Raw genomic sequence first — 25,505 nt, forward strand, 5'->3', positions numbered from 1 at the left:
GAGGGCCGTAGGTCTGCATGCCCTGGGTGCCTGGTGCGCGGTGCCAGCAGACAGGGGCGTTTGACTGGGATGCCACCACGTGTGTCCAGAGCCCCTCTCCAGCTTGAGGGGGCTCTCCCACCAGGGAGGCCCATCCCGGCAGACCTGGCTCGGGGCACTCACCGTTGCCCAGCTCCCAGGAGATGTTGTACTTCTTGCTGGCGCTGTACTTGAGCAGGCTGAGCGCATTGGAGCTGTTCCAGGAGTTGTTGGGGTTGCGGCGCAGGGCGTTCAGCGCAAAGATCAGGTGAAGGCCAGAGCAGTCCGCAAAGTTATAGAGTTTGTCTAGAGACCTGGCTGGGAAGAAACAAAACCCAGGTTGTAACTCAGAGGATAGGTGTCCCTGCCCCTCTGTGGGGAGCCGGCCGCCCCCCTACTCCTGCCCTCAGGCTCTGCTCTCCACAGGAGCAAAACACGCTGTCCTGCGGCACCTGCAACCAGCGCGCCCTCGGTGCCAAGAAGGTGACCGGCATCCGGGGCTGCAGCGGTAGGAGCGGTGCCAGCGGGCGGAGGGCAGTGATTCTTCCCCTCCGTTCAGCCCTGGGAGGCCACATCTGGAGTCCTGTGCCCAGCTTTGGGCCCCACTACAGAAAGGATGTGGACATGTTGGAGAGAGTCCAGCAGAAAGCAGAAAAAATGGTTTTGGGTGAGGAGAGGCTGAGGGAACTGGGCTGATTGAGTCTGCAGAAGAGAAGAGCGAGGGGGTTGAACAGCAGCCTCCACCTCCCTGCCGGGGGGCTGCAAAGAGGATGAAGCTGGGCTGGTCTCAGTGGGGGCAGACGACAGGACAAGGAGCAATGGGCTCAGGCTGCAGCAAGGGAAGTTGGGGTTGGATAGTAGGGAAAACAGTCTCACTGGGAGGGTGGTGAAGCACTGGAGCAGGCTCCCCAGAGCAGTGGTGCGGTCTCCACCCTTGGAGGTGTTTAAGACCTGGTTAGACAAAACCTTGTCTGGGATGATGTAGTTGGGGCTGGTCCTGCTTGGAGCAGGGGATTGGACTAGATGTGACCTCCCGGGGTCCCTTCCACCCTCATTTCTATGGTTCTAGAGAAATGGTGTTACCTCCAAGGCTGTGCTATATTCCTCAACACGGGCTGGACCTGGACGGCTCTCCCAGCGCACTGCAGAAAGGGGCGGCACAGCCTGTGGCAGGAAGCCACCTTTGTTTCTCCCCAAAATCTCTGTGCTGTGACAATGTGATTAGGATGGGCCCAGCAGAGGAGACACATCTTTACCCTCTTTAGGTAACCTGAGCTGGATACGTCCCTGACGGGGGGGACCTGCTCCCTCTGCCTACGGGACTGGTATCACCTACCTCGGGGAGGGGAGTCTACCTGGTGGGCTAGAGTCTGCCCGGCAACTGGTGATGTATTTCAAATTGGTGGCCGACAGCCAACCGGAGCTGGCCTCCATTGGACCAGGGGAACAAGGTCACGGGGGCTGTATACGTTAAGACTGCCCGGGAGGAGGGGGCAGCAGCCATGCGGGCACTCAGACGTGGAGAGGAGCTTGGCCATCCGAAACTGGCTCTCTCCCCCATAGCTCAGGAGCGAGGAACGGGCTGCCTCCAGAGGGGCTCTGCCACAGCCTGGGGATGACGCTTGTGAGTACGCTACTCGAGATCTGGGTAGATATCGAGCTGGCAGTAACGCAGATGCGTGATCAAAAGGCTACCTCAGCCAGACTGTTTTGCTCGATGGGATTTCTGTGATATTGCTTGATCTTGTACCCTATTTTCACCCTACCCCTGTAATCAATACAGTTCTCCTTTGTGACCGGTGTGGGAGACTTATTGAGGGGTGGGTCCAAATTATGCCTAAGAGGCCCCGTAGGTCTGCGGACTGAGGGAGACTTTAGTTTTTTGCCCCCGACTTGGGGAAGTGCCCAAGCGCCTGTACCGGGTCGAGTGCCCGTAGGACGTTAGGCCCGTGTTTCCCCAGGACGGAGGCCCCTCTCGGGGTGGTGGCGCGAGGTCGCCCCAGGCCAGCGCGCGCTCCAGGGACATGGCGGCTCGACGCAGGAGCGCCCCCTAGTGGCCCGCCACAGCCTGCCCGTGCCCTCTCCTCCATGATGCAGCCCCCACGCCCGCCACGGCTCTTCGCCAGACGACGGGGGGAGAGGGCAGGCCCCTGCGGCTCTGCGCTGGATCGTGGCAGAGGGATGCGTGCAGGCCCTGCACCGGGGCTCGCTGCATCCAGATGGGGCGCGGGGGCACCGCCCTGGCCTAAGTGGAAGCAGGCGCAGCTTCCCCGCAGCAGCGTCTGGAGCTGGTCAGAGCACAACCGTGGGGTTTGGCATGGGGCCCTTCCCCGCGGGCAGCCGTGCAGCCTGCCCCTGGAGCCCTCCTGCAGCCCAGCAGAGCCTGGAAGGCCCCTGCCCGCCTGCCTGTGCTGCACCCCCAGCCCAGCCCTTCTCAGAGCATCCCGGGGCAGCAGGGCTGGCAGGGACCTGCGAGGGTCGCGGCCCTGTGCAAACCGGCCGAGACAAACCCCGTGTCTGAGCTCCAAGCAGCACGACACAGTCACCCCTGACACAGCCCCTGGCATCGTCCCCGCCCCTGGGATACAGTGGGGCCGCGGCCACCAATGTCCCGCTGCTGTCGGGGGGCTCAGATATGCTGCAAAGATCCAGATTCTCAATCTTGCGGGTGCACCTGGTCTTCCCTGTCCCCACACAAGACAAAGTGACCCAGCTCTGGTCATCTCGCCTCTGGGCGAGCGCACCATCCACCCCTGGGCCTGGGCAAATGCATCTCCTCTGCTGCACCAACCAACCGCCCAGCTGCCAGCTCTGCTCACCCTCCTTGCCTCCCCTGCCCACTTTCCATCGAGGACTCCCCCCTGCTGCCCCTCATGGAAGGGGCGACATCCACAAAGTCACTGCCTCGTTTCAATGTCCTCTGCCCGGGCTTCTGTCAGCCTCCACCTCTTGACTTTGCCCGGTATTTCGACGGCAGGTTTTGGGGCCACGAGCTGATTCGAGGCTACATTTCGCTTGGCAGGTCCTAGTCCCTGGCTGGGACCTGGTGACAACTCCTGCAATGTGGGCTATCAAGTATAACAAGAAATGCAACGCTGTAGACCTCTTGGTTCAGAAATGATACCTGTTATTAGACCAACTAAGAAATTGCAAAAAAAAAAAAAAGCTTTTTCTGCAAGCTTTCAGGCAGAAAAAGATATATATTTTTGCGATTTCTTAGTTGGTCTAAGAACAGATATCATCTCTCTGAACCAAGCGGCCTAGAGTTTTGCATTTCTTTTTGTCTCAGACCAACATGGCTACCAAATACATTCCTCAATTAACGATAAACAATACATTTGTCACGGCCAAGACTGCCACGAGGGACGCTCCGTCTCCTTCCTGTGCCACTAAGGCCAACATGCTCCAGAGAAGAGCTCTGCAGGGTTTGATGGCCCTGGTTTTCTATAATGGATACTTAGTGGAGCACATTAACCTCTGGTTCAGGTCCTTTGAATGGCTCTTCTGGTAAGATAAAGGAGATCTGACTGCAGAATTTGCTGCCCAGGATGGAAGGTTATGAGAAGTTCCAGCTTAATTAAAGTAGAATGATTTTTCCTGTGCCAAAACGTCAGCTTTGCATCGTGTATAACACAGGAGCTGAACACACAGGCCAGACTCTGCAGCCCCGTTGCTGATTGACGGCATTTTGCTGATGCCTTCTCCCCCAAGACCATCTTCTCAGTACTGAGGTGCAGCATCACTGGTGCCGTAGGGGCGCACTCCCTGTGCTCAGAGCCAGGCAACGCTGACCTGGTGAACAGCCCCATCACCGTTAAAAGAGAGAGACCCACCTGCAACAATCAGAGCAGTGGTCCCTATGTCTGGGTCAGTGATTTTCCACCAGGTGCCCCGGCACCCTGGAGTGCCATGAGGTCCTTTTAGGGGTGCCACAGCATGCCATGCAATATTAGCACTGTCATGTGTGCAAACCTATACAGGAGGCACAAGATAAACCCAGAGATTTCATATGGGAATCAAAACCATTCTGCCTGGTGTAGTCTTTCTGAGTTCTTTGTGCAGAGAAGTCGCTCTAGGATTTTTCCACAGTCAAAAAACAAGAGCTGGCATTTTCCAAGGGGGGTCTGGAGCCCACCAAGGGGTAACTTGAGTTTAAAAAGGTCGAGAACCACAGGTCTAGATAGACATCCTGTTGTCAGCAGTGCTTGTATGAGATGGTTCAGAGGCAGATGGAAAATGTCCGTATCAGAGCATTTGCCAAGAACCTGCCCATAGATGTTTCTTCCAAGCCCCAGATAGATGGAGTCTGGTTTCTGCTGCGAAGCACGAGGGTCTGCATGCCTCATACATGTTTATCCTGGGCAGTGAAAGATCTTGGTGAAGTTTACTGGTCGTATGACACAAAACTGCTAGAACTAGGGACAAAAGACTCTTTGGAGAGGCCTCGGGTGAGTTAACTCAAGACACACCAGGCCATGACACTTACTCATCTTACTTCATCTAGTAACAGCAGAGAAGTGGGGGACACATTCATGCCTGAAATCTTGGGGAAACCCGTGGGCGGGTGCCCTGCGCTCAGCGGAAGCACTCACGTGTATACGTCCTTCGATAGGTGCAAGATCAAGCCCTTAATGACAAAAACAATGTGTAGCTCCCAGCCGAGGCGTGCATCAGGCTGCATTCGGATCGCCGCGGAGTCGGGGAGAGCGTGGCAATTTGTGGAATTCATCCACGCACAGCTCAAGAGTTTGGGTTGATTTTATGGACCTGCCACATCACGAAAGGCCTCGGTGGCTCTTACGCCTCCTTTTTCACTGCAGGACCAGGCGCGGGAGAAGGGCGGTGGTGGAGGACAGAGAGGGACTCCATGGTCCAGGGAGAAGCCACGTGCTGGAGGAAGGGTCCCGACACCCGAGAGCCTCTGACGAAGAACCAAAGGGCAGTCGGGAACGCAGAGGAGATGAACGCCGGGAAGGTGCAAAGGCCACTGCTGTTTGCCTGCATCTCTCTGGACCTTGTGCTAGCTAAAGTGAAGAGGTGTTTTGCTGGAAACCTCTGCAAGGCTGTGTGTCCCCGGACAGGCCATGTGTAACCCTGCGTATCCACAAGGCCGGGACTGTGGGACAGGGTGTTTCAGACCCTGGTGGGTCTCAGAGGACCCTGAGAGACGAGGGCAGCTGGATCATCCGGCTCCGCTTCCTTGAAAGCTGTTTGCTGGTCCAAGGAAGAGTGTGAGCAGGAGCCTGCTGCATGGGTCCAACCTATGGGGACGCTGGCAGCCTGGCGAGGGTTGAGAAGGGGATGTGGGCTAGGGCTTCAGGAAAGCGGTCTCTGGCTCTTCTATGCCTGAAGAGCACTGTTTGTGTCCAAAAGCTTGCAAAGAATCATTTTCCCAACTATTTAGTAGGTCTAATAAAAGATATCTAATCTACCCAAAGAACTTGCCTGCCTATGTCCTTAGACCAACACAGCTACAGCCAACAGCCCATGAGCCTTGTTTTCAGGCATTTCTTCAGTGCAGCTTCCTGAGACCACTGCCGGCTGCCACAGGAAGACCCTCAGTCCGGCCGGACCAGGGGCACTGGCTCTCCTGGCCAGTCCTACGTCCAGCAGAGGCTTGCAGATGCCCCATAAATGATTTTCCAACAGTCGTGACCTTAGTTCAAAGCCATGCATGCTTAGGGTTACAGCTGGGCTTCGTCTGACATACTAGTGAGCGGGGGAGAGAGGGAGGCCAGGCTCTGCTTTCGTTCAGATAACTCGAACCAGCAATTTGTAGGAAAAATGACCTGAGCATGTCCACTGTGGAGACAAAGGAGCTGCAAGAGCTGGGACAAGGTTGGGAAAACAGCACCTCGCCCCCTCCACCAGGGAAGCAGACACCGGCTTTCTCAGCGAACATTTTGGGTGGTTTAACAAGATAACTGGCCGAAGCCAAAACAACGTCTAACCCAACTGCACCGCCAGCGCGGGGACCAGGCTTTTCTGCTGAGGAGGAAGAAGGTTCCCGAGCCCTTTCTCAGACTCCTCTGAACCGTACTAGACTTTTGTGAGGCTCATAATTGAGTTAGATTAATTTAATGTATTTATTCCACAGACCGGGCACATTATCCGATTTTGTGAGCGCTTAGGAGATCAGACACAGCTACGGTTATTTAATACTTGTTTACTTTAGTCCTCCGGGCAAGAGCTCTGCTGAGAATGATACTCTTGGACCGAATCCCAGCCGCGTAAGAAAGATACCTCCGCACCCGCACGAGGATAACAACAGCCCTTGCTTGTGTTCCTCATGCTGAAAACTAAACCACTTGAACAACTCTCAGCTGGCCTCCCCCTTCAGTGCCTTACAATGGGAGTCTGCTTGTGTGCAGCATCCTCTGCAGTGGACAAGAAGCTGCTTTTCATCTACAGACAAACACGCAGCTTTAGTATGGGGGATTTTGTCTGGATTTTCAGGTGCTCCAGAGATTTCTAGGATCTGTAGGCTGGAAATCCCAGAGATCAAATACTGCAGATGCACCTGTGTTGCTCCCGAACCTTTTCAGTCTTTTCCGGGCATTGCCCCAGCCCTCCCCTGTCCAAGCTCAACAGGAGGCAGCAACAGGAGATGGAGAAGTGATGGCATTTATGGCCTGAACCATGCTGGGCTGTGTGACAACCCAGCAGCATTTACAAAAGGAAGGGATGCTTTTTCCTCCATGACAACTTCCTCATGTTTGGGGGTAGCTTTAAGAGACGTTCTCAGTTTTATTAACATTTTTGCCCCCTCTGAAATCAGTCACTCACACTTTCCGTGTCTAGAGTTTCCTTCCCCTGTACCTTCCAGGCAGTGATTCTCCACCGGGTACTGTGGCACCCTGGGGTGCCTTGAGCCTGCCCTCTTATAGCCGGACGGCCGCCTGATGCACAAAACAACTATGAGTCAAGTCACGGTGCCCGCGGTTTCAGCAAAGCAGAATGGCAAGTGTGAAAGCATTATGGTTACAGCTACCTGCATGTAGATCAGTCATGAGCTGATCACGAGTTGCAGGCGTGAGTTTGACAAAGTGGAAAGTATTGCAGAAACACAAACAGAAAATGGGTCTCTCTACATATGTGGAAACACAAAGTACAAAGATGAGACACCAGCCGGACCGGCTGCCAAGACGACAACGGGGCACACACGAATCCCAGAGCATCCTCAGGGCCTGAGCAACTCTCACGTCCTGCTCCAACCCCAAGGTTGCACAAGCATGACTTTTTCTGGGCTTCTATTACTTCCTTATGTACTCAATAAATTCAACCCCCCTCCCCCCACAAGCAGCCTGAGTAACTGTATCATGAATCTCCTTCACCCACTCCCTAAAGAAAGTGCTAGGCAACACCTTCACTAGTGCTGCAGAGTGTCACACAATGTGAGCACTGTCGGGTGTGCACCACGATTCACTAAATTACACCTGGGGATTTCAACGGGGAATCCACAACATGCAGGACATTCAGACCTGGTGTGGTCTTTGAGCTCCCTGCACCCGAAGAATCGCTCTATCATTTCTCCATGGTCTGGAAACAAGTGAGAACCAGGAGGTGGCATTTTCCGAGGGTGCCTCCAGACTATCGAGGGCTGCCCGGAGTCTGTTGAAGGTGGGAGCTGCTGCGTTAGGGGCAGGCCTGACCACTCCACCCCAAGCAACTTCTCCAGCTGTACCTGCCTGGACTCTTCTTTTTCATTCTGACGGACGCTCATTTTCCTGTAACAGAAAACCTCAACCTGCAAGCGCTTAGGCAGGCGAGTGTCTTCCCACATACAGATGCCCACCGCAGACTGCAGTAAGATTGCTCACGAGGGTAAAGTTACTGATACGCTCAAGTCCATGCCAAATTAGATCATTAATCTGTCCGTGTTCGGAGACTAACCTCTGAAATAAATATACGAAGAACACTCGAAGCAAGGTCCCACCACCACATAAAAGCAAACGATGAGCTGGTGTGTGGTGCTATAAACTTTTTACTGCCTTGAGCTGGGATGATCGCATCACCCCCTTGCCATGAGGAAGAGAAGAACTGCAGTATTATTAGCTGCTGGCAAAAACCCACTTCACGTTCGGGGCACTTTTACCACTCGCTCTTCACCAAACGCAGCAAGCTCTGCAGGCAGCCAGCATCTCGGCACAGCTGACAGACCCTGCACATTCAGCTGGTCTCCGAGTTTCTGGAGAAGAGACGGTGTCGCAGAGAATGAATCATAGCAAATGAGAGTGTTATTCATAGGGCACCCCCCATGTGCACATGCCAACATGCTCGGGGAGCTGTAAAATGGCAGGGAAAAGCCCAGAATAAAACCCAAATGCAGGATAATAAAATCCGTAATAAAAATACTGAACTTGGAGAGCACAGACATGGAAGCCAAGGCAGGACTCCAGCTAGCCCAAGGGAGAGGCACCCGCCGACTGCCAAAACCCCAGAACGAAGTTGAGATCGTTCTGCAAAGCGAGAGGCGCGGATCACGTCAGGGCCTTCCAGCCCCGCCGGCAGCATCGCTAGGGTCGAGGCCTGCTGTGGGCATGTGGGAGCCATGCCAGGGCTTCCCCCAGGGCTGCTGCTGCAGGTGCCACCATGGGTTTGGGCCTGAGGCTCCGTCCCAGACGGGACTTCCCCGGTTTGCTCGGGTCTGACCCGCTCGGGGGCTGCTCGTGGTCAGCCAAACACAAGGGAACTGCTCGGAGCGATCCCTCCTCGGACGGGAGAGCCAGTTCGTTTGACTTCTCGGTGTTCTCGCAACTCCCGCTACCGAGCCTCGAGGGCACAGCTCCGCTCCGCTCCGTTTTCTTCACTTACAATAACAACTCCTGCATTTTTTGCTGCAACAAACAGCTTCGTCCCTCATCTGCCCCGGCTCTGTTTCGTCTGCACATGGGCTGAGGTGGTGCCCTGTATGGCGTGATTGCAGAAGACCAGATGGCTCCTGTGCATTGCAGGGACGCTGCCAGCTGGACATGGTTTATCTGTAGGTAGACAACGTCCGCGATGGTTCGAGGCCAGCGTCATCCTCTTTGCAGCCCCCCTGCAGGGATTTGAAGGGTTTTATTCAATCTCCCTTGGTCTTCTCTTCTCCAGACTAAATGAGACCAGTTCCCTCAGCCTCTCCTCACCCCCAACCATTTCCGTTGCCCTCCACTGGACTCTGTTCAATGTGTTCACATCCTTTCTGTCATGGGGGCCACAGCTGGACACAGTATTCATCTGATTGCCTGTCTTGGCATGCATGCGATCCAATATTTGTGCCCCGCAGAGTTCACAGGGGCCAAGCTAGTGCCCTCTGCATCCTTGCCCAAGGGCGTAGGTCATCCTGCTGCCCCGCTGCCAGCACAGCTGCTCGTAGGGATGACGTGTCTCGAGGGACGTCGCAGTGGGCACTTGTCCTTCCTTCCAGCTGAGAAGTAGGTACCAGGAGCTGTCCTCGCACTGGGGCTGTGGGACAGCACTGGAAGCTGGGACCTCCTTCAAACTACAACTTCCTGGAGAGGGGCATGCCACGCACTGCCGAGCTGCCTGCCCATTTCGGATGGGACGGGACGCCCTCCCTACAGGCGGCTGCACCTGGCTGGTGTCCCACGGCTGAGATGACCTCTGCGAGGACGCTGTCTGTTCCTCTGCCCTCTCTGCAAAGAACACGCGGGGCGCAAACACATTCAAGTCTTGCCCTGAGAGCCCAGAGAGAGGGTGCTGTGCTACACGAGAGAGCTGCCGGAGAGTCCCGATCGCGCCAGGGCTGGCGGACGGTTGGACGCTGCTGGAAGGCACGCTGCCCGGGGACACAGCTGCTGCGGAGATGTCCAGATGGAAAAGGGTTTCCCTGGGCTTCGTTAGTCAGTCTGGCTCCTGTTCCCCTGCTCTGGAGCACGCCGGTCTGCGTCTGATGGATGACTGCTTTCAGTGGACGCCAGCCATCGAGCGTCCAGACCATCATATCTCTTTGGGGCAGGTCTATGTGTAGGATTTGCCCTTCTACAGGGCTGGCTAAGCGGCAGGGGCTGGGCTGAGATCCAAATACCTTCACCGCCTCGGTCCCTAGTCCTGGCCTCTTGTCTGGGTGCTCAGAAACCATTGTCAGAGGGGTGCACGCGGTCTCCAGGGGAGGAGAAGCTGCTCTCAAGGGCTTGTATTGCTCTGGGGGACGCCGCCGGACACGTTGTTCTGGTCCAGGGCAACACAGGTCCATTTCTGGGACTGTCTTCTAGCTGCGGACACCCTGCAGGGCTTGGTCCTTGCCGGAGCCTCCTGCCCGCTGGAGAACCGAGCACGCCTGCAACCGAGCAGACCTGCTCTGTCCGCTTGGATGGGGAACGGGACAGTCCCAGAGCCGACAGGCGCTTGGCAGGGGAGGTGATGCTGCTCTTCCCTCCCTGCCGGCTGGCGTGACCCGGCGCAGCGGTGCTGTCGGCCAGCGTTCGGATCTGGACATGGGGACGCTCAGGAGGGAACTGAAAGGAGCTGCTGCCTGGAGGAAGCCCCAGACTGTGCCGGACGGGAGAAGCAGACGGTCTTCTCCTTTTCCCTCGGGGGCTGGGGGTGATGATAGCATTAGCAGAGGAAGACTCCTTATGTACGTGCCTCCTTCTTCTGGCTGAAATGTAGAGGCCCCAAAAACACACTCCTTGAGCACCTTCCCTGAGTCTTTTAAAGAAGGGAAGGTCCCATCTGCCCCAGAATTAAACAAAATTAGTTGCCCTCAGTTGCCCCTTGGACTTGGGATTTCTCCGGAGCCCTCATCAATGTCATCCAGGGACGTGAGCTGGGAGCATCACCGAGTTAGGGACATGCAGCCCTGCCTGGAAGGACGCACTGGCTGTCTGCTGTCCCGGCATTTCCTCTCTGCGCTTCCTGGAAGCCCGTCCACAAACTGCGGCAGGCACAAATCAGTGTTTGGAGAGACGAGCGAATGACTCACCACGCGGGCCTCAGAGGCTGGCTGCTGAGTGCATGGCGTCTGCAACTGGCTCTGATCCTTTGGAGCCTGCTCTCTCTGCATGGGCTTGGGAGGTCCCTGTTGTTTCCCATGTTTTGGGCATCAGCCACTAAGAACAGACCCAGCGCTAGGATGTGATGAAAAGCATTCCCGTCCCTGGAAGGGAACTGGTACTCGCTGCCAGCGGCCTCGGATGCGGCTGGAACACGAGCTGCCATGTGCGGACATCTCTTTCTGACTCACGGGTTATCTAACTCATGAGCTACAGGAACGATGAGATTTCTGGGGGAGTTGGGTTCCTAAAGACAGGAAGGACCCTCTGTCTCCGGCCCAGCCAGCACCCCTCCTATGGCAATGGCAAATCCAGAGGAGGGGGAGCAAGCCTCGGGGGGCATTGTACGGACCAAGCACAGACACCCTGAGCAAGGATCTAGCCCTGCACCATTGACCTCACGTGGGGCTTTGCGCTGATGCCAGAGACCCTTGGTCACCTTCTGCTGCTGGTTCATGGGCCTCGGACAGCAAGGAAGAGGGAACATATTTCAACATAAAGGAAGAGGGGACTGTAAAGCCCCAAACATGGGGCTGGTTGCAAAGAGGATGGAGCTGGGCTGTTCTCAGTGGGGGCAGAGGACAGGATAAGGAGCAATGGGCTCAGGCTGCAGCAAGGGACATTGAGGTTGGATACTAGGAAAAACTCTCTCACAAGGAGGGTTGTGAAGCACTGGACCAGGTCACCCAGAGAGGTGGAGGAGTCTCTATCCTTGGATGTTCTGAAGACCCGGCTAGACAAAGCCTTGGCTGGGATGATGTACTTGGGGCTGCTCCTGCTTTGAGCGAGAGGCTGGACCAGATGTGACCCCCTGAGGTCCCTTCCAGCCCTCGCTATCTCCGATTCTGTGATCACATCTCAAGAAAAGGCAGGGTGCAGAGCAGGCTGCTCTGTTCAGGGCCACTCTCGGTACCTAGAAGGCAAGAAGGAGGCAAGGAGCATGTGCGTAGCAACAAAATGCAGCGCTCTGCCTCATGGATGCCTGCCAGCCAGGGCAGGGCAGACGAGATGCAGACATAGCTGCCAGAAATTATCAGAAGGCTGAAGAAGTGCCTTTCCAGGGCAGGAGTGGAAAGGTCAGAGCTGTTTGGTTTGGGGAGGAGATGAATCAGATGGAACATGATAGAAGGAGCTATGAATGGGACAGGACAGGTAGCCGAGTGCTGCAAATCCCCTTTCTACGGGTAGAAGAACAGTCAGGTCGGTTCAGGGGTGTACCTGGTAGCCGTGTTGGTCTGAGACAAAAGACATACAAAAAACTAGAATTCTTGGTTCCAAAATGATACCTTTTATTAGACCAACTGGAAAATGGCAAGAAAATTGTCCTTTTCTGCAAGCTTTCGGGATCAAAGTCCCTTCGTCAGGCTCTGGGAAAAGTGTAGATGGTACAAGATGGTAACAAGTTCCCATAGGTAGGAAATAAACTTCATTTTTGCACAGAAGGAGCTGAAGATGGAAGTCTGTCCCTCTGTGTCCATGCGTGTCTTTGTGAGCTGTGTGGAGCAGCTCTTGGATGTGTTGATCAGGTAGCATTCCTGATTCACTACCTGACAATTCCTGTCAGGTAAGTGGACACTTATCTACAAACCAGCCTCAAGGGCCTGCTGACCTCGTTCCCTGCTTCGTTCGCCTCCCGCAAGCCCTCAGGAGCAGGAAGGCAGCAGCTTGTGCGTATGAAGAGCGCTCAGCACGCCGCTGGGACACGGCTCAGAAAGTGTCAGCACAGGGGACAATCGCACTCCTTGCAGCTCCCCACTCCCTGCCTCACTCACCCCAAGACTGAGGACAGGGAAGTCCACAGACTGAAACTGCAGACGGGATGCCCGAGTCTGACATTGTACCATTAAGCTCAGCCAGGAAACAACTCAACACGCTGTTGGCTTCATTTCCCTCCTTGTGAGAAAGCTTTTCCTAATATCCAACCTCAACTTCCCTTGCTGCAGCTTGAGCCCATTGCTCCTTGTCCTGTTGTCTGCCCCCACTGAAAACAGCCCAGCTCCATCCTCTTTGCAGCTCCGTGAAGACTGCTATTCAATCCCCCTCGGGCTTCTCTTCTCCAGACTAAATCAGCCCAGTTCCCTCAGCCTCTCCTCACCAGTCCTGTCCCGCAGCCCCACGACCATTTTCATTGCCCTCCACTGGACTCTCTCCAGTGTGTCCACATCCTTTCTGCAGTGGGGGCCCACATCTGGACACCGGACTCCAGATGTGGCCTCCCCAGTGATGAATAGAGGGAAGAATCACTGCCCTCCACCCGCTGGCACTGCTCCTACCAGTGCAGCCCAGGATGCCGGTAGTCTTCTTGGCACCAAGGACACACTGCTGGCTCCTGTTGAGCTCCTTGTCCCCTGTCCCCCCAGGTCCTTTTCTGCAGCGCTGCTGTCCAGCCCATCACCCCCAGCCTGCCCCGGTGCAGGGGATCGCCCCCTCCTCAGTGCAGGACTTTGCACTTGTTCTTGTTGAACCTCCTGATATCCCTTTTGGCCCAGTCCTCCAGTATGTCCAGGTCGCTCTGAATCCTAGCCCTTTCCTCCAGCGTATCTACTCGTCCCCCAGCTTGGTGTCATCTGCAGACTTGCTGAGGGTTTTCTAGACTTCATGTGTAACCCATGCATCCTAGGTCCTCAGGTTCTAGCATGTCCACCCCAAAAGGGAAATCCAGGCTGTCTGGTTTTATTTCTGTGCTGTGTCTCACTCTGCAGCTACACAGTACAACCTTGCCATTTAAAGATGCCTTCAAAGCGCCAGACACATCTGTTGGCAGGAGAGAGCCGGCTGCCTGTTCCAGACACACATCTGTTGCACAACTCACCTGAGATGCTCACGATCCCTCTGTAGGAGCAGGGAGGCGGCCAGGTTCACTCTCTCCTTCCATCTCCTACAATACGTACCCTTGTGGTTACCTGCCTGGTGACTGTGTGTTAATTTGGCTCTGGGCAGATGGGGCTCCCAGGAGCAGTTGCTTGGGCCAGGTACAGTAGCACTGGTCCGCTGTGACGGGAAATGCTCTGGCAGAGCCTCGTCTGGCCTGACGGCGCGCCGCAATGGGGCTCAAGTTCCAGCCCATCTGAAGAGTATGCAAAAGTCAGAGGAACTTGGCTTTCATCCTCCCAGCCAGCAAAGTGATGCTGTGCACAAGGCACTAATCAGACCTGGGTTTTATATCCAGCTGGAGGACAGATGGGAGATCTGGGGTTCTTCCCCAAGGATTATGCGGGGGCCTGACTCCAAAGGGGGCTGTTGTCCTGCCCCAGATCTGCTCACATACCCCTGATCACGGACCCTCCGCCTCCTTCAAGTTCATCAACCAGATTTCCCGCTCCGCTGCCAATCCAGAGGTGACGATAACGACTCTGCCATTTAGACTCGGCCCCTAATGCCACCAGGCACAACTAGCCGGCTGGGGCTTGGTGTCAATCCCTCGGCAGCGAGGAACTTGGAGGATGGCCAGGGACTGCGGGCTCTGTTCCCAGCTGGCACCGGACTTGGAAGCCAACCATGAGGTCTGGGTTCAATATCTAACTGCAAAGGAGTCTGGCTGACAGCCTCGTTTTGTGGGATGAATCCCAAATTGATATAATGCTTTTGATACCAGACAAGGGGCATGGCGCCAGTCCAGGCGTTGTAAAGGGCTCAGATAAAAGCCATAGGACCTGTGGTTCAAACTGCAAATGGGATGGAGTCTGGATAACCCTCAGGATTGGGCTTAATCCTCAGATGGTGAAAGGAAAGCATGGTCCCTGGGCTCTGCCTCCAGCTAGAGAAGAGCTCCGATGGGCAGGCCGGGATCTGCTTTCAATCCCCGCCTGGTAAAGCGCTCGTGTGACAGTAATGGTTTCCAAGGTCAAGTGTGAATTGACATGGAGCTTGAGATAAGACACGAGGCCCCGGCTCAGCCTCAGCACGGCGCAAAGCCCTGGCAATTGCTCCACGGTGCGGTTTCCATTCCCAGCTCTCGGGGACTCTCAGGTCCAGGCGGAGGCCCCAACAAAGAGTGAAGACATCATGGCGGGAGCAGGAAGGAAAATGGTTTTCCTGTCCCACGAACATTTAAGAAATTTCTCTTCCACATCGGGGTGAAACCAAGACCTCTGCAGTCTTTTCGGGAAAAAGCAGGAAGAGGGAAGCCCACCGACAAACAGCCAAGAGCTGGGTGGTCAGGGCTCCCGCCTGGCGCGGGCAGACCCTGTTCAGGGGTGGCTCCGGGGGCGCCGGCACATACAGACCCCCTGCGACTCCTGCTCTGCCCAAAGTTAAACCCGGCTGCCTGGCCGCGGCACCAGCATTTTGACCCAGGCAGCGCTGAGGGACTCGCTCAACTTCCCAGCTCCTGGTCATCTACCTGCTCCCTTCTAAACTCTGCATCCCACACGTGTTAACAACCCTCTTCTTGTTAATGGTCTCGATGTGCCACCAGTCAGGCCAGCCTTTGTTCTGCCATGCTGCTGTCTTTTGGCTGCTCCTGGGCACAAAGCTCCCAGTTCGCAGTCCTGCAGAGTGCTTTTAACTCGTTGCAATTAAGTCCTATTGGTTTTTGCTTCCATAACACAGCCCCGGGCCCCTGGCCCATTAGTACAGCTTATAGTTTGTTTTTTAATGGGAGACAAGTGTGTTGTTTTATATGTGAGGATGCACCGCACCATCTGGACCCCCCTTTCAAATGCCTCAATCCACCCATGCCCACGTTCACCCTAACCCTAACCCAACCCACCTTCACCAGGCTGCCCTGCCGGTCGCTGCCATCTCTGGGGATTAGGCTCACACCGAGCTGCTTGGGAGTCTGGTCTGTCTGCACAGGGGAGGTTGTGCAAAGCCAGCTAGGACGTGAAGTTCAAGTGCCCCATATGCTATGCCGACCCCCACCCCCGTGTCCAGAGTGCAGCGTGCAATGGAGCTTCCTTCATGCTTGTTTAGGGAGTCCACGCAGACGAGCCGACCCGCTGCCAATTCACACTGGGCTTCCCGTGCAGCCACATGGCCATGTGGATGAGCCCTTGCTCCACTTCTCTGGCTGAAGCTGCTCCAAGAGCTGGCTGCGGAGTGGCGTGGGGCTGGGGGCCGGGCTCACTGCATGACTGCCCCCGCTCCTAGGGCTTTTGCTGCTTGGCCACGTGCCTCCCTCGCCCTCCTGCCCATGGGGATCTGCCCAGAAATCTCACCTTGGACTGAAAAGCTTTCCCAATCAGCTTCCTCTGACCTGGTAGATTCTGGTGGAAAACGGCAGCTTTGGCAAATCGGGATTTTCTAACCCAAAAAATTCCCAGGGAAACCTCCAAGCAGCTCACGCCATGGCCCAGACAGCCAGGCCCCTGGGTGGCCACCCCAAGATGGACGGAGCGGCGAAGGCAGGGTATAATCCTGAGCCGGAATCACTGTGGAGAGCGAGGGTTTTAAATCTGATCTCCAGCTAGCAGGAATCTTGAACCACAGCCACGGGCTCTGGGTTAAATCACCCACTGTCAAGGGCCTTTGATGACAGGCCTGGGTTAGACCCTCCATCGTCTCATCCAAGAATCCCGAGCACATGGGCTGGAGGGTCTGTGGGGGCAGGTCCAATCCCCAGACCTGCCGTTTTTCTCTTTTTCTTTCCCTCTCAAAACTAATCCGTGCACCGGGGTGTCGGCCACGGGTTGCTGCTGCGAAGACGCCTTCCCTCCCGCGCCGCACCTTGGCGGACGAGGCCGGGAACACGATTCCACACAGACCGCTGCTCCGCTGCCAGGACTTTTGCTGACAGAACGGCTGTTTTGTATGGCTATAAGAGCAGCTGTCTGAAAAGCACCGAAATCTATGATGTGTGTTTCTAAATACAGTGACAGCTGGCACCACTGCACGAGAGCTCATTCCTGCTTTTACACGGTTTAGCTGAGACACGTCTCTGTGATCACCCTGATTTATCAACAAACAGCAGTTCCTGGAAGCCTTTGAAAGCATTCCCAAATAGGCAAGAAGTGGCGAGCTCTTCAAGCACTCAGCAATCCGCGGGCCCCCAAAGAGGCAGGCAGCTGGAAACGGAGGAGATTCCCGCGGGGAGCAACGCGGCGCTCCGAACCCCCTCTCCTCCTCCTGGGAGCGGCCTGGCTCCGACTTCAAACGTCCAGGTGGAAGCGGTCCTGCGAGCCGGTGACATCACCGCCCAACGAGGGGCAAAGCCCAAAGGTTTGCTTCATCGAGAGCTGGCGGGAGCGCGGCCTTGAGGGTGCGGAGCGGAGACGGCGCCGTGCCAGCGACGAGGTGACCCCCAGGCGGCCCTGACCCCCTCCTGTATCCAGACCCCGCAGCAAACACGGTTCTGCTCCCTCGCGCACCGAGGGCAGGGGAGGTCTTCCTTCGCGGGAGGGAGCGCCGGGCCCCCGGGACGGGCGCGCTGGAACTCAATAACCCGACAGCAGCCGGCGCGAGAAGAAACGCAGCAGCAGGTGCGGCCAGGAAGCCGCTTCTGCAGCCGCTCACCTGTGCCAAACCACATATTGCATTGGCACAAGGCCTGGGCGGTCCTGGCCCGAGAGACCTCTCAGGGCAACTACAGGAAGGAGCGGGGGGTCCAGAACGGGGCCTCGCGTATCCCACCGCCGCTAGCTGCAGTGTCCCATAGGAACGTGGCCCCCGGCGCTTGCAGGTGTCCGCTCCATCATGCTAGCTCCTGCCGTGCTGCATCCCAGGGGCAGGGCTGAAGCTGCAGTGCGGATGAGAACTGCTATGGATGAATGTAGCCTCATGTAGGCCAATGCAGCAGTTCACGGCATGGCCACGTACGGAGGGGTGGTCACGGCTAGTGACCAAGCACCGCAGGAAGGTGCCGTGTCCGTCAGCGCTCGCCTGGGAGCCCATGCTGGCTGGCCCCGTCCGCGTGGGAGAAGCCCTCCCCTTGCAAGCCAAGTAACAAAGCCGCACAAACGCGCTGTGGGAGCAATTACAATTGCACCGGTTTTAAACTGGGAGATGCAGGTACAGGTGGGCGCGTGCACAGCAGCTCTGGGCGACCTGGCGTGCACGAGCCACAAGCTAGGCACAGGTTGTTGAACCGCAGGGACATCCCCCCGCCCCCTGAAACGACTCCCCCGGCATTGCTGAGATGCCATGCGTGACAGGCCCAGAAGGACAGCCCATCGCAATAAGCAGGGCAGCCTGACGCTGGAATGATCGGACTCCTCCTGGACCCCGCGCGAAGCCCCCCGCCGTTCCTGGCAGGCAGCGGAGGCTTCCTTCACACATGTTCTGCTGCCTGTCTCCCTCTCCGTGCCTCTGAGCCGCAGCCATGTGGAACCCGCCGTCGCACGGAGGCAGCCGGGCTCATGCGACCATGCCTGCTCTGCCTGCACAGGAGGGGCGTGCGTGGCTGCGCTGGGTACCTGCTCTCCTGAGCTCGCTTCGAGGCAGTAGGACGTGCAGCCACGGTAACCAGGTGCGTTGCATCCACCGCTCCCCTATACCAGCCCACAGCCGCCTCCCCTGCCTCTGCCATCCACCTCCGACGCAGCCACGAGGCAGACGGGGAGACCCTGCAGGACAGGCCCCCTCCCCAAATTACGGACCAGCTTAGAGATACGCTTTTTAAAAACCTTGCTTGTTTTGTCTCCTGCCCGTTGGGTTTGGAGATCGTGGGGTGCCACCTCTCAGCATTTCCAAGCCTCTCTGCAGCCAGGAGGGCAGAAACTTGGTTTTCTCTCTTGGTAGAAGTGGCGGGGCAGCAAAGTGCTCCCCTCTTTCATGAGCTGAGCTCCCTTCTCCGGCCTCAGGGGAGGCGCTGGCTGGGTTTCTTGGGCACATGTGCTAGGTGCCTCGATGGTGCTTTTTTTGCGGGCAGCCGTGTCCCTCGGGCCCTCTCTCCAGCTGTTTCAGGACAACACAAATACAGCGATAAGATTGCAGGATTGGAAAACTTCATAGAGACACTCTGCTGTAAAGGCAGGGGGCTCTGGCCTTGCCAGCCCCCTCATTTTGGGGTGCATCAAGCCAGACTCCACCAAACATAGGGGCTCCACCTTGCTTGAAGCAAAACCTCCTGTGGTGCTAACTGGGAACCACCTGTGGCCCAGCCACGGCACGTCAGTGAGGACCACCAGCCCCAGCGCCTAGCTCAGCTTCGGCCCCGCTCCTGCCACCCTCTTCCCCTGCTGTTCCCCCAGCATCACAGCAGCCGATTTGCCAAGAGGACGAGGGGGTGGTGGTTCGGGGCTGTTTGCACACTTTGCGAGCCGGGCATCTGGTATTTTTCAAAACTCTAAAACATTTTAACTGAAAACTGTCCTGAAAAAAAAACAACACACACAACCGGAAATGTTTCAATCTGAAATCCTTAATTAAAACCACACTCATCTTGCTGACTTGGTGCTTAAAGAAGGAAGTCAAAGGAGAAATGTACTTTTGCACATCATAGACAGCACTATAATAAACACAGAGTCCTGCCAAGAGAGATGCCTTTTCAAGGCTGGAGTAGATGCCTCCAGCTGCACTAAAGTAATGTCAGAGGGTTTATCCACAGACAAAGTGTCACTGTGTTTGAACATGGTTGTGAACAACCGGGCTAGATGCAGGAGAAAGCAAACGGGAACTACTGGGTGACCAAGCCCATCGCGCCCTGGGCTCAGCGACTTCCCATGGCCTTTCCGCTTGTGTCAGAAACAGGCTGGACGCCTCAGCCCCTCTCCAAAAAAACCCTTAATGGGAGTGGACCTACTTATCGCTCCTCTTCTGTGCCCCAGCCAGCCAGCTGGGCTCCACAGATACGATGCAGCTGGAGGGACCCTGCCATAGATGTCAGACACTGGGGGAAAGTGCACTCATCAGCAAAATCCTGACAGGGAGCCTCTTTGTGCCAAAGCATATGGGGCTGAGTCCAAATCTGATGCTGAGATGCATCAATTCCAGGCCAGAAGGAACCATTATGATCATCTCGTCTGACCTCTGGGGCAGAGGATTTTACTCAGTGCATCGCGCCCACGCCTTGCTTCTGTTGGACTTTTACAAAGGTGGCCGGTCTTCCCTGCCCATCACGGAGAACCCATCATGGTGAATCCCCCACAGTTGAAGACATTCGCTGTATTTGTAGTCTGCATTCATCTGTCTTCACCCCCCAGTCACTGGAGCTTGCCTGCCGTTATCTGTTAGATTCAATATGTTACTATTCAAATGCAGAGACTCCCATCAACCTATAGCCTTTGTTTCATGATGCAACGGGTTAAATTTAGTTTAATAAAAAATTTGGGTTGGAAGGGACCCCAGGAGGTCACATCTAGTGTAACCCCCTGCTCAAAGTAGGACGAGCCCCAACCACATCATCCCAGCCAAGGCTTGGTCTAACTGGGTCTTAAAAGCCTCCAAGGATGGACACTGCACCAGCTCTCTCAGTAACCTGTTCCAGTGCTTCATCACCCTCCCCATGAGAAAGTTTTTCCCAATATCCAACCTCAACTTCTCTTGCTGCAGCTTGAGCCCATTGCTCCTTGTCCTGTATCTGCCCCCACTGAGACCAGCTCAGCTCCATCCTCTTTGCAGCCCCCGGCAGGGAGCTGAAGGCTGCTATTCAACCCCTCTCCGTCTTCTCTTCTCCAGACTCAGTCAGCTTAGGGCCCTCAGCCTCTCCTCACCAGTCATAAGTCACCATCACAGAGTTTTCTGGACCTCCATTCAGCATTGTAGCCCTTCTCTGAGCCAAATCCCTTTCAGGGTTTCAGCTTTCCCAGTTCCAGTCCCTGTCCTGCAAGTGTGACCTCTCTTCTGGGTTCCTGGATGGTCCACTTTGCATTTAGCTGTATTTAAACCCATGCGATTCCAACAAGCGCCTCTGATCATTATTCAATCAGATCTCTCTCGCTCACCTGTTCCTTGTTGCCAGTCCAGTGGTTTCTGCATCATCTCCAAACTTTCCCCAAGATATTGTTGTTTTCTTCCAAACATGCTTCTTTCATTTGTAAAGCTACTGGATAGCAGTCGGCTAAGAACAGACCCCCGGGGCCACATCCGCAGGACGACAACGCTCCATTTACAATGACTCTTGGAGGCTGATCATTTATTCAATTTTTAATTGTTTTAATATGAGCGGCATTGCTTTTTCCAGTGTTTTTAAAATCAGAATGGCTGGGAAGTATTTTCTCAAATGCCTTATAAAAGTTGTGGTATACTGCATCGACAAAACTATGCTTGTCAACCCCAAAACGCTACCGAATTTGTCTGGCGATACATACACTGATAAGCTCATAGCGACTGGAATGAATGACGCTGCCAGACATGATTCGGCACGGACTCCATCCGATACCAACTTCCCCGTTGCTCTGCCTGGGATGTTACAGCTGATCGAGTCAGCCGTCGCCTACAACGCCTCTGCACCGGTTAGTCTGCCGCCCTGCCTGGCTTCACACCAGCTTGGCTAAGTCCTTCTTCTCATGGGTATCACTACCGACGGCTCGGGGCACCTCTGGCCATTCGCGGCGCGATCTCAGGTGCTCACGATAGGGCTCTGCATATTTGAAAATGTTTGATTTCAGCTATTTGGGAAGCATGGGGATGGGCAGATGGAAGGGACCGTGAGGGATCTCCTAGTCCGTCGCTTTGCTCTGAAGTGGAATCAAATAACTCTCTTTGACAGCTGTTTATAAAACCTGCTCTTAGACGCCCCCAAATAAAGACAACTCCCCCATCCTCCCTGGAAACTTTCTCCTCGGCAGCAGTACCCTTTATCTTGACGTCGAACATCCTTCTCACTTGCTGCAGCAACACCGATTTCACCCTGTCCGAGCCTCTGACCCCCCGCCCTCCTGGTAACGGCGCTCACATCTGATGTCTGAGCCCCGTCTTCTCTCTTCCAGACCAGACAAGCCCGGCGCCATCGGCCTGTTGTCAGAGCTCGTGTTTGAACTCGCACTGTTCCCGCTGCTGTCCGCTGGACTCTCCCCAGCTTGTCTACGCCTGCCCGAGAGAGCGGTGCCCCGCAGGAACGCAGGACTCCAGCTGTGGCCTCCCCCGCGCCAAGTCCAAAGGAATAATTCTCTCTCCTGTCTGCCATGTGACACTCCTGCTAACGGCGCCCAAAATGAAATTGGCCTTTTTTGGAACAGCATCGTATTCTTGTCTCACAGTCATCCTGAGAGTCTTCCCCTCAGCACTGCTGGCCTTCCAACTATTCCCCACGTTGTATTTGGACGTTTTATTTTCTCTTAAGTGCAGGACTTTGCACTTGTCTTGACTGAATTTCAACTTGTTGATTTTGGAGTTTTCTTCCAATTTATCGAGAACGTTTGGAAATCTCATCCAAAGTGCTTACGGCCACTCCCAGCTCGGTGTCGTTAGCCAGTCTGTTCCAGCATCCAGCTCGTTAATGAACCAGGCCCTGCACAGACCTCATGGGACCCCACCTGCAATGCCACCCCAGCCTGGCAGCGAACCACCAGCCGATGCTCCGGAGCGGGGTTTTGAACTGTTGTTTCCGACCTCTCGGTGATTTCACCTATATCACATCTTCCCTTGAGAGCTCACGAGAGCATCATGCGGGATGGTGTCAGGAGCCTTGTTAAAGATTTACTCACCTGGCTGATCCCCCTTTCTCCTGGCCAGGAAAAGAAAGGAATTAGACTGATTTGACACAGGTTGTCCTGGACACATTCACGTTGGTCTTTCTCATCACCTCATTATTCTTCGGGCAGCTGTAAACGGAGCAGTTCAAAACCTGCTCGAGGATCTTTCTGAATCAAGCACAGGCCAAGTGATCTGTAATTCCTGGGATGCTCTTTCCCCCCATAGTAGAAGAAGGGTCTACATTTGCTGTTCCCCCCATGTCTCCCCCATCCTCCACATGCTCATGGCTCCGCGGTTGCTTCACCTGGTTTCGTAAGCAGTCAGACTCATGTGGCTGGAGACACTGAGGCAGCCGGGGGGCCAAGAAGAGCCACCAGGGAGATGGGGTTTCTGGTTGTGCCGTTACAGGTTTCCTGAAGGGAAGAACCCAAAACCGGTAGACAATGGCCTGGGGCCAACGCCGCTGCTAGCTCTCCCTCTGCGGGTCCTGCTCAGGCAGGAATCTGACCCTGGAGATCTCCACCCCAGTTAAAAAAAGTAATCCCCCATTTTTTTGATTTAACCACATTTTTTGTGATTTAAATGAAATACCGTGTGTGTGTGGGCGTGTACATGTCTGTGTTCATGTGTGTGTAGTGGCATTTCATTTTAATCATGGAACAATGGATTTGGGGTAACTGTTTTTTAACTAAAAATTGGGGATTTTTTTAAACCAGAGAAAACCAGGATCCCTGGTAATTACTTGGGATGCAGACAGCCCCTCAAGCTCCGGCCCATGCAGGGGACGGGAGAGCAGGGCTGCCCAGGTCACCTAAGATGTGATGGGCAGAGAGGAGCTGGCTGGGAGGTAATTCGGGGAAAGTGACTGCAAAGTGACAGACCTCCAAGACGCAAAGGAGCGAGAGCAGCAGGATCCGGCCTGTGGACTGCACCAGAGTGAACCTCACAGGCTGTGGGAACTGGTAAATCGGGGAAACGGCCGCAGGAGGCCTGAGCGTTTTGGAAAGAGACGGCCTTGGAGCCACATCTGCAAACTGTCCCGACAACCGGGAGAGCCGTGTGGCCGTGCCCCAGAACTCTTTACAATGGTGAAAAGCATGAGGGAGTTCTGCAAAAGGTGGAAAACCAGGACATGTGACTACTGATGAGCCCTTGCAGGACGCGTTGGGAAACTTGGTTGTCACACCGGACGGCAAAGCTAACATGTTTAACGATTTCTTTGCTCCGTCTTCCTAAGTAGAGACCAGAACAGCCACCTCCCTGCTGGGCCGCCCTCAGGCCCCGGGGGAGGCACACCTGGGCCACAGGTTAGCGAGGATTTAGTTAGGGAGCTTCTGGAGGGGTTGGACGTATTCAAGTCAGCCGGCCCGGACGATCTCCACCCTAGAGTTCTAAAGGAACTGGCCAAGGTCATTGCAAGTCCCCTGGCACGGCTTTACGAGCGCTCGTGGTGATCTGGTGAGGTGCCGGAGGACTGGAAAAGGGCCAACGTGGTCCCCATCTTCAAAAAAGGCAGGAAGGAGGACCCGGGAAACTATAGGCCGGTTAGTCTTACCTCGATCCTAGGCAAGCTGTTTGAGAAAATTATGCTGGCACACATCCAGGAGGGGCCAGCAGGGGACTGCAGGCTTAGGGGCAACCAACATGGGTTCATCAGTGGCAGGTCAGTCAGACCAACCTGGTGGCCTTTTACGATTAGATCACCAGATCATTAGACGCAGGGGGAGCAGTGGACATCGTCTTCCTGGACTTCCGGAAGGCTTTGGACACTGTCTCTCACCCCGTTCTCATTCAGAAACTGGGGGGCTGTGGTGTAGACACCCACACAGTCAAATGGGTCGCCAACTGGCTGGAGGGCCGCACCCAGAGGGTGGTAGTGGATGGGTCCTTCTCAACCTGGAAGGACGTGGGCAGTGGGGTCCCCCAGGGCTCGGTCCTCGGGCCCGCACTGTTCAACATCTTCATCAGTGATTTGGATGAGGGGTTAAAAAGCACCCTGTTCAAATTTGCTGATGACACTAAGATGTCGGGGGACGTGGGCACACTGGAAGGATGCAACAGGCTACAATCAGACCTCGACAGGTTACAAGGGTGGGCGGACGAGAATAGGATGGGTTTCAGCACAGACAAGTGCAAGGTGATGCACCTGGGGAGGAACAACCGGCACTATACCTACAGGTTAGGGAACTCCCCTCTTGTCAGCACGGAGGCAGAAAAGGATCTGGGGGTCATCATTGACTCCAAGATGAACATGGGCTGGCAGTGTGGGGACGCGGTCAGGAAGGCCAACCGCACCTTGTCGTGCATCCACAGATGCATCTCGAGCAGGGCCAGGGAGGTGATCCTCCCCCTCTGTGCGGCACTGGTCAGGCCGCAGCTGGAGTACTGTGTCCAGGTCTCGGCGCCGCACTGCAGGAGGGATGTGGACAGCATGGAGAGGGTCCCGAGGAGGCCACTCGCATGGTCAGGGGACAACAGGGCAGGCCCTATGAGGAGAGGCGACGGGACCTGAACCTGTTCAGCCTCCAAAAGAGAAGGCTGAGGGGGGATCTTGTGGCCTGTTGTAAACTAGTCAGGGGGGACCAGCAGGCACTGGGGGAGTCCCTGCTCCCCCGAGCACCGCCAGGAGTGACCAGGAATAACGGTCACAAGCTGGCAGAGGGGAGGCTCAGACTAGACATCAGGAGGCGCGACTTCACGGTCAGGGCGGCTAGGGTCTGGGACCGACTTCCAAGAGAAGTGGTGCAGGCTCCTACCCTGGGGGTGTTTAAGAGGAGGTTGGATGAACATCTTGCTTGGGTTGTTTGCCCCCAGTGCTCTTTCCTGCCATGGCAGGGGGTCGGACTAGATGATCTGCTCAGGTCCCTTCCGACCCTAGAAACTATGAAACTATGAAAAGAAGAGCACAAGCACTTCGGGAAGAAATCAGAGCGAGCGTGGCACAAAATGGGCGGCAAGCAGCCAGGGTGGTCACAG

At 55.5% G+C, this 25,505-nt stretch overlaps 1 protein-coding gene across 12 annotated transcripts in view; it reads right to left on the bottom strand.

The window, feature by feature from the left end:
* Nucleotides 1–25,505, bottom strand: part of HPSE2 (heparanase 2 (inactive)) — a 138,955-nt gene that overhangs the window by 29,479 nt on the left and 83,971 nt on the right. For 5 of the 12 annotated variants that reach the window (XM_090058791.1, XM_090058790.1, XM_090058789.1 and 2 more), the window contains one exon: nt 163–336. The exons of 2 other annotated variants lie outside the window; for them this stretch is intronic. In XM_090058791.1, the coding sequence (XP_089914917.1) occupies nt 163–336 (174 nt within the window). Of the gene's footprint in view, nt 1–162; nt 337–25,505 lie in introns of those variants that run through there. 5 more of the 12 variants (XR_016443675.1, XM_090058786.1, XM_090058788.1 and 2 more) reach the window with 2 other exon arrangements.

The sequence above is a fragment of the Crocodylus siamensis genome, chromosome 7 (assembly GCF_052110815.1).
Source record: "Crocodylus siamensis isolate JL-2025a chromosome 7, ASM5211081v1, whole genome shotgun sequence".
In the NCBI taxonomy this organism is placed as follows: domain Eukaryota; kingdom Metazoa; phylum Chordata; order Crocodylia; family Crocodylidae; genus Crocodylus; species Crocodylus siamensis.